We start from the raw sequence: 9,836 nt of genomic DNA, 5'->3' as shown, positions 1-9,836 counted from the left end.
TTCATGTGCCTGTAGCGAGAATCGGTTGAAATGCGTTGGGGGCCAGGTCCCCTGTAAAAAACAAAAACAAAACAAACAACAATAAAAACCCCACTTCGTATTGACACTGTCGGTTTAAATTCCAACTCATGTTGTATTGTCAAAACAACAGCATGCGTGACATGCTTCCATGCATGCGGCAGGCACTTCACTCTCTCTCATTCTGCTCTGCACTGAAAATGTGCAATCCAATCAGCTGGTTCAGAGGTGTCACGTGGGAACGTAGCGCGTGCGCTGATGGCAAGCGCAGCCACCATCTTTCTTGTGGTGGCGAGCAGAAGACAGTTCGGCTGTGGAGGGGGCTTGGCTGTTTTGCACTTCTCCGCTCTGGACCTTTACAGTTCTTTCTGCGTGCATCGACTGGGAGATTTCGTAATGGATTTCTGTGTTGGCTTCTTCAAGAACCATGTCAGCGTCGGAACGTGAATTGTGTGGAGTGTAGTTTGCATTGGATATTTGTCTCGTGTTGTGTTTATGATCTGTGTTCAGCGAGGGAGCAGCTATTATTATTATTGTTTGCATCTGACTAAAAGAGGCCGTCTGCTGTTTCTAAATTGACGAAGTCCTGCCTGTGGAGTATTTACTTGGATACCACCATCGTAAGGATGGAGTCAGCTGAAAAGGACTGCAGCATTTTGGGGAATCTCTTTCAGACGATTGTCAACGATCTGAGGGTAAGAAAAGAAATGTTGATTGATTGCTTTTGATCTTTGATGTGACGATGGTTCTGGCACTAACAGTGGTACCACTGGCAGAGACAGAAACTGGGATTGTTTTGGGTGATGATTCTGTGGTTTGTTGTTTAGAGACAGGTCTCTGGTCATCTGGCGGTGTCGACCTTAATGAAAATGATGACTTGTTTCCACTTTGGTGCATTGCCTTCCTGTCTGTGACACGAGCATATCTTAATTATAGACAGGATTGTGTTTGTTGACTTTTTTTTCGGAAATTTATTAAGCTTCTGGTTTCATACATATGCGACTGGTGCTTTCACAGTGAAATGTTTTGAGGTGAATACAGTCAGTGTAAACACTCAAGAAGGCTACATCATCCTCTGAGTCTGACCCACTCCCCTGCTCTTTTTCTCAGGAGATAACAAATCGCCAGTCATATGGTTTATCTTTTTGCCTGCAGAGCGCAGTCTCCACCTCCCTCCCCCTCTCTCTCCCGCACTTGTATGGAGTAACACACAGAGTAACACATACATTCTGATAATGTGACCGATGCTCTCTTTGTAGAGTTTGTATTGTGTGCCTGAGATTTTAGTAAGCCCTAGATCGATCCTTTAAACATGTGGAATACATAAGTGTATACAAATTTGTTAATTATGATCGAGTTTTTAACTTATTATTTTGATTTTTACTGCAAATGGGATAATAATATAAAAAAAACAAAAATATGAGGTGAAATATTCAGTAAACATGTGCAATCATGATAAGAAACTTAAGATTATAAATTTGTAACAGATTTTATAGACTCATATATGTAACAAGCTACAAGTGTTGCTTACGCTGAATGACACACACACAGACACACACAGACACACACACGCACACACACACACACACACACACACACACACTCACACATACACTCACACACATAATTGATTCACAGTCTAAACACACACACAAACACACATGTGTATACATTATGTGTAGATTTCACTCACAGTATCTCTTGCTGTGTCTATCCAGGGTTCAGGACACAAATCATACACACACACACACACACACACACACACACTGTGGAGTGAGGTAGAGGTAGAGGCCTTGAAGTAATGTGTCCACCTAGAAAGCAAGAGAATCTGAGCACACTGGTTTACTAGTATTTTCTCCCCCTCCACTAGACCTTGAATTATGGTCTGGACTCTAGTAATTCAGATGATATAACAAACATGAGTTCACTTGTGCAGCATGCACTTAGTGTACATAAAAGAACCCATGGCAAGAAACGGGTTGTATCTGTAGAAAAATCCATTTTGATCTTGATAGAAAAACAGTTAATACACTTTATACATGCTGGCTGAAAAAAAAAAAGATTGTGTTCTGATTGTTGCAATGCGCTCTTCCTGGGATGTACCTGAAATTCACACAGAGAAATTTGACATAGAGTAATTCAGTACAGAGTAAATTTGAGTATATTTTCAATGATTATCTGATGTTACAAAAGAAGAAATTTGAGCATGAAACTTAAAGCCAGTATTAAATAGTCTTGTCATTCTACAACTGGATGGAACACCAGTGTGCACAACTAACTTAATTATTTGCTGGAAAGTGAAAAATATCAGTGTCACTGACTTAGTCATTTTATTAAGTGTATTGCCAGTTATTAGATTTCACAACTAACTTTAATGATTATTTCAGTATTTGCTTGAAAGTGATGTGTCATAAAATCACTGCAGTGCCAGTTTTGCTAAGTGCTATATCACCACTCCATCATCATGTGATGTGATGTATAAATCTGTGAATACAAGGAGGCCTTTATTAAAAAAAAAAAATTAAATGAATTATTAAAGTTGTGTATAATGAATTGTGGTCCTCTCGAAATTGCCAGAGGTGAAAGAAAAAGCTTTCACAAAGACTACGTCATCTGAAACTAGTTAAACAAGGTGTGCCACCCCCTGCATAGTTTTAGTGGGTTTACTTGCAAGGCTTGGCTGTCATAAAACATTTGAAACAAAAAAACAAAACAAAAAATAACCAGCAAAAAACAACCTGTGCTGGTTTCAGCAGACAGAATAGATTAGATCACTGGGTGCGTAAAACTGACACTGGAACGTGAGGTGTTGAGCAAATGACAATTCATGAATGCAGGGATTAGCAAAGAAGCAAATCTCCTCCCCCACACCACACCCCATTACACTTGTATACAATATATATATATATATATAAAAGAAAGTTTACAAAACATTTTTTTATATTACTAAAGATCTACAGTTGAGTATGCCCATACAAAATTACCTTCCCTAGTAAAGGCTGGTTTAATTACATGTGAGTGTGTGTGTGTGAATAAGAGAACAGGTGTGGAAATGTGAAGGCGCGAAAGTTACACACAAAGGCACGCGAGGAGGAAAGGGGGGGGTGGGGGGGGGGGGGGGGGGAGAGAAAAGGGACCTGGTGTGTGCCAGCAATTCTACCTTGTGCCTGCCCAATCCTTTATGAACGATGAGTTTGTAGGCGTTGAATCAAGCTGTCGTGTGGTACACCCACATAGCCCCACTGCTGCTCCCTGTTTTGTGAATTGATGTGTGGTGGGCTGTATGACGCACATGTATTCATGTGTGTACTTGGCTGAACATTATAAAATAAATATATTATGTACATCTGTTACCATGTTAATGTGTACACCTTTCTCATTGTGAAATACATCTGCTTGACTGACTGGTGACATTCTGTTGATGATGAAAAGATAGTGTACTGTATGCATACCAAGAGAACTTTGTATCAACTGCCTATATACACCGTACACCAAATCTGTATAACTGAGTGTACTGTAGTAATTTTTCAATTTTGGATTATTGGATCTCTGATTGGTAATACTTGTGGTACAAATATTCAAATTAAAATTCATGAAAATGCATTGTATTGTGTCAATCTCACTACCTTGACTTTGTCATTGTCAGTGCTATATATATATTATATTCACATGCTCCAGTTTCACATGCATTGTATTTTTCTTGAAAAGTTGAAGACACAATATATATTACAAGTGTTTAAGTAGTTTTATTTACTTATTGAGTGTTTATTTTTTAAATCTGAGAAGTTATATATAATGTAACACATTACTGTAAACAGGACTGTGCCCCACCCCTCCCCACACCTTCTTTTCGGTATTAAAATCTATAAGACTATAACTTATATCAACGCACTCATTAGAGCTCTGCAAACAGTGGTTTAAGGAAAACAACAGTTTTCTTGTTGCAAAAAGATTTGATAGTGATTATCTGAATGTGTTCAGTGTACCTCATGGGGTGAGTCCATCATCAGATCATGCACATAGTCTCAGTTTTAAAACTAAGCACAGTCATTTGATGTGTGAAGGTTTTTGTCCACAAGAACAGTTTTGAAAGAGTTATGCCCCTTTGGTTTTTATTTGGAAATTATTTTTGTCATGCAGTTGTTTTACTTTTAGACAATTTTATGACACTGAAATGTTAAGTGAACTGTAGTGTTGTGGGTTTTGTCATCACAGCTCCAACCATGATATTATATTTTTATGGATTCCATGTAAAACTGTTATTACAGTTTATATTATATAGTGTGAGACCATAGATTTTCCTAATGAAATGTTTAACATTTGATGATTTATGTAAAAGACATTGAATCTTGTTCTGAAATCAGTCACAGACAGGGGTTTGGTAAAGTATTTTACATACCTTTGCAGAGTTTCTTGTTATCTTTACAGTTTATTTGTTGGGTTCTGTGGAAAAAGAATGCATTATAGGTTTTTTTGTTGTTGGTAATTTGTTTGAAAACTTTGATGTATGTGTGTGTGTGTGTGTGTGTGTGTGTAAATTGTATTTTTTATTTGTTCTAATTAGATTATTACTATTTTGTGTAAGTGCTGAACATTTTAATTCTTTTTGTTTTTCAATTTAGTTTGATAAAAGTGTTCATGAAAAATGTATTTTACTGCTTCTCTTGTTTTACAGAATAGTTCACCAATATGGGAAGATTTTACATACAAAGCCACAAAGCTCCACCAGTGTCTAAAGTAAGTCTCGTTAATTACTGATATCAGTTTCTTGATTTGTCCTGTGTAATGAATTGTATATATGTATATCTTATTATCTAGACTGATTTTGTGATTTGGGGGAAACTACAAGTGAAACAGGTGATTAATACTTTTCAAGGGTGCATCACAGTGGTTGTTTTTAAGTTCAGAAGAAAAAACAAACAGAAACAAGATGAACACTTTGGGAGAGCCTTTGCTTCTTGCAGAACTGTACGTGTATGTGGTCATGTATGTGGTCGACTCAGAGAGACTTTTTGAAGTTTTTCTGCAGTGGGTAACCAGGGACTGCAAGCCTGGTGAGTCCTCAAATGATGAAAAGGCCGTAACTCTGTGATGTGAAATCCAGCACTAGTCTACATTTCCCTCAAGGAGGAAGTGGAGCAATTCTGAATGCTTACCCATTTTAGTGATTGAATGTTTTGTCTAGTCCCATTGTAATGAATCGTGTTCTACAATACAATTATTAATTCGATTGGAAATTACAGAGCATTAAAAGGCTCATGAAATGCACACAGTACAGTCTCCTAGCCCACAGTTGTCTAACATATGATCATGAAAAAAGTTCTACTGAAAAGTGAAAAAGTTTAGTAAAAACATGAAAATGATCACATGTAGAAGCTCAATTTACCACACAGTAAAAGAAAATATTGCTTGTATTTTACAGGAAAACTATCTATAGACTAATAGAGGCATTATTTCTGGGTAAGAGACACTATGATAAAATCCCAAATCAAACCGTTTCTCCTTTTTTTCTTTTCATTTTGCACTTTTCCACTTTCAGTCCTTGATTTCAGCAGCTAGTAAGACTCTGGAATGAAGTTGATACATGTAGAGAATGACTGCCCCTGAAAAAACTAGGCAGTCTGGACAGTTCTGCAGATGGAAAATTTGTTTTTCTTCAAAACAAACTTGCAGTCGAGCCACAGAAAGAGAAACAAAACCGTGATGAAAAATTGATGAAGTAGAAACTAGCATCAAATCATGGTTTACAAATTATATACCGATAATGGGGGCAGACATGAAAACATATATATATATATATATATATATATATATATATATATATATATATATGTAATTATATATATATATATATATATATATATATAATGTGTGTGTGTTGTGTGCACACACCTGTGTGCCTGCACCTGTGCATATGATTTATTTCCCTGAAATGCACAGTGCTCTTGGTGCAATACAGAGCACTTTTTCTATTGATTAATTAGATGTATGTAATAATATTGTTTATTCGCATTTGGCTTGAAGTGTTGAAGGGAAACAATATGGACTGCAGTATTCAGAGAATGACTCTAGACTCTAAAGACTACATGCATTAGACTTCAAGCATGATCATGGTAAAGAGAAATTGAGTGAAAAGTTGAAATTCATTCTCATAAATCAGGCCATTGACAAATAGACTGTCACTTATTAAATGTATAATTTGTGTATTTTTACCACGTTGATATACAATGTCAGATTCAAAGTTTAAAAATATTTATTTGAATTTATTTGTTTATTTATTTTTGTTAGTAACACTAACAGAGATGTAGTAATAATATTAACAATGATATTGATATGTTTGTGCATGATTTTTGATGTAACTTAAGTTATAGGTTTGAGGTTTTAAGTTGATATTGATTAGACAGTGATTAAAATGTTGATTAAAAAAAATCATCTGCTAAAACTGTGTGATAGTAACACTGTGCAGCAGTAATGATTTTTGGTTGTTGTGCAGGACAACTCTTGTGGCCATCAGTTCCTTTCTGGAGGCATTCCAGAGAGTAGCAGACATGGCCACCAATGCCAAAGGTAATTGTCCCTGGCTGAATCAGTGAATGAATAATGAATAATTTAGTTCGAAAAGTATTTATCCATTTCATATACATGTTGTTTTCAGTTCCAATATCAGTGTTTCCTTGTTAATTGTTAAACTTACCAGTGTGTTTGCACATAACCCAAGTTTCCAAGGTAGCCATTTTTGGCTTCTAAATTCTCATCACTGTACTTCCCATCAGAGTCAATCATACAGGTCCATACCGTTAAGATCATAAAGTGTCATATCACAAGATCAACAAGCTGTTTCAATTGCTGTTCTCGAAAAGTTGTATACTGTTATTTTACATGTACTCCATTATGTCTCAGTCATACCTGCTTGACTACAAAACTGCAAAGTGGCTATAGTCACTGTTACAGAGTTCAGTAACTGATTCAAACTAAGATAATAGCAACAACTTTGATTCAAACTTAAAGGTGAAAGTTGTACCAGAGCTGTCAAGTGTGTGTGGTTACCCGCCCCTGTTCCCTTCACTCCCTCCGGGAATGTCTCTGTTATGACAGATTCATCATTCAATCAATTTGGTATCAGATGCTGTTGAGTTTGAGGGTGCCCTGTCCTGATTTTAACTCAGGGGCAGGGGCCTCCAGGCTCAGAAAAGGTTAAGAGAGAGACTCATAGAGGGAGGGAAAGTTCACAGAATAGGGGCATAAAAAAAACCCCTATGTCCTTGACCCAAACATGCACCTTGGCTGCTATGTTGAACAAAGCTTGAGCCCCCCCCCCCCACCCCTCCCCCCTCCGCCCCCTCCCCCCAAGTGCATAGAATGCTGAGCTTCCAAGCTCGGCAGCCCAGTTTCACACCTTGCCTTGTTGGGGGGGAGGGGGGGGGGGATGGTACTGGTAGGAGGGTTGTTGGGAGGGGGGGGGCGGGGGGGGGGCACAGGAAGTGTTCACTGTCATGTTTGCTTGTGGAGCTGAAAGCAGATGTTCACTCAGTGAGGAGATTGGGGAGTGGGATGGGATCCCGGATGGGTGGAGGTTCTGGGAGTGGGATGCCCTTTTTTTTTTCCCCTTTCCCTCCACCCTCCCTACCTGTGATCTTGTGTGTACTGTGATGGGGGGGGGGGGGGGGGGGGGTAGGAGGATATAGCAGGAGACAGCCAGGTTTTCATGAGTTTCAGGAATCGGAGGTGACATGGTATTTTTTTTACTGTTATGGATTTTTACTTAAACTGACCAAACTGGTCATTCCGTGTTTTGGAGATAATTAGCAATTTGCTTTGTTATGGGAGCTGTTTGTTTTACAGACAGACAGACAGAAACACACACACACACACACACACACACACACACACACACACACACACACACACACAGTGACACACACACACAGAGTGAATGAATGAAACATATATGTAACAGATGTATGCAGATAATAGGAGCCTGAGGAGTGGAAGGGTGGGGAGGTTGGAGGGGGTACAGACACAAACTATCTCCTTTGTCATACATAGATAACAGCCTAGATGTCTCACTCTGTTCTTTTTCTCTTGCTCTCACATTTACTCTCTCTCTCTCTAGCTTAGCAGCTGTCTGTCATTATGACTCTGTCTCTCACTCATACACATTGGCACACCCACACACTCGGGTATAATAATAGTGTTATCACACACACACACACACACACACACACACACACACACACACAACCATACACACACACACACACACACACAACCATACACACACACACACACACACACACACACACACACACACACAAGCATACACACACACACACACACACACACACACACACACACACACACACACACACAAGGCAGCTACAGGTATACATACATTGTTGTTGCAAGGTTTTTGGACCAGAGAAAATTCAGAAATTTTCTTTGACCTACAACTGATGCTGCTGTGCAGCTTTTTTTCTATCAAATTGACATTAGTTCTATAATATTTTTATTTCATTTTTCTTGTTACCCCCCCCCCCCTTTTTAATAAAAATTATATATTAATATTAAGCTTTTAATTAGGTCTATAATATTCTGTTAAAAGAAAAAACACACACAACTGAACAACAAAAAACTTGGAGCGAGAAGCAGCTCTGCTACTAACAAAGTTATAAATAAGTCTGAATCTTGCTGAACAGGTTTTGGGGAAAGAATAAAATTGACAGCAAAACTTGAAAAGCACCATCTTTTTTACTTTTTATTAATTTTTTTATTATGTTTTCCTCCAGTCCTCTCAACTGTGTTTGACCGCAGAAGCGATCAAAAGGGTGGGTGGGTAGATGGGGTGAGGTAACTCGGAATTTTCAGTGTTTGAGTTGAAAGGCTTTTTTTTAGGCAGGAAGGAAAGGAGTGTTTGGCTTTCATCTGGTTTTGCACAGTTCTTGGTTTACAACTGCCTGTGCAAATAGACTCAGTGTAACCTGACCCTTAGGAAAGGAGTGAGACTTAATGAATAATGCTCTGGCAGAGTGACAGGTTTTTTAATTTGCTGAGCGCTGTGATTGGTCAACAGCCTGGAAGTGACGGAGTCAGTCTGCTTGCTTACACTGAACTACTAAGTCTATAGATACATATGATACAGATAGCTGTGACAAATTACTTTCTGCTGAAAGTTTCAAAAAATTGAAATGTTGAAGTAATCAGGTGTGTGTGTGTGTGTGTGTGTGTGCACCACGTACAGTGAAAAGATGTTACTTAAACTGAAGAACACGCACCCACACACACACACACACATACAATGATACATGTATCATACACACACGCACATGTATACAGTGACACACACACACACACACACACACACACACACACACAAACAAACACATACAAACACACACACACACACACACACACACACACACACACACTGGTCAGTACACACACACACACACACGTGTCACATTTCCATGATTTATACCACTGAAATAGTGATAACTGAGTATGTTACTTCAAAAGAAATGATTTTACAAACTGGCAGCACTCAACCAACTTCCTCATTAAAGTCATTTTACCCAGTAGTCTCTGACCCACTAACTGGTTCATGATGAAAATTTCTGACAGCACGGCATTGTCGATTGTAATAGTGCTAAAAGTTTAAATGACCTCGGGATTGTGGGAGTGACATCTAAGTTGACAAAACACATGATTTTCTGGCCCCATGTTTTGGGGAGAGAGGGGACAGGGGAAACGGTTTAAGAGCCCACCTCTTAAGGCCACTTGGCTAGTACAACAGCCGAGCATGAAGAGGCGGTGGAAAAAAA

General features: G+C 38.6%; 1 protein-coding gene across 7 annotated transcripts in view; it reads left to right on the top strand.

The window, feature by feature from the left end:
* Positions 1-302: 302 nt before the first annotated feature.
* Positions 303-9,836, top strand: part of LOC143300712 (uncharacterized) — an 84,873-nt gene continuing 75,339 nt past the window's right edge. For all 7 annotated transcript variants that reach the window (XM_076614589.1, XM_076614586.1, XM_076614588.1 and 4 more), the window contains exons 1-3: positions 303-713; positions 4,694-4,755; positions 6,512-6,585. In XM_076614589.1, the coding sequence (XP_076470704.1) occupies positions 645-713; positions 4,694-4,755; positions 6,512-6,585 (205 nt within the window). In that variant the 5' untranslated portion in view covers positions 303-644. The remainder of the gene's footprint in view (positions 714-4,693; positions 4,756-6,511; positions 6,586-9,836) is intronic.

This window comes from Babylonia areolata, chromosome 26 (assembly GCF_041734735.1).
Source record: "Babylonia areolata isolate BAREFJ2019XMU chromosome 26, ASM4173473v1, whole genome shotgun sequence".
NCBI classification, from domain to species: domain Eukaryota; kingdom Metazoa; phylum Mollusca; class Gastropoda; order Neogastropoda; family Buccinidae; genus Babylonia; species Babylonia areolata.
The sequence above is the reverse complement of the archived record's forward strand: the minus strand, read 5'-3'. Positions and strand labels throughout refer to the sequence as shown.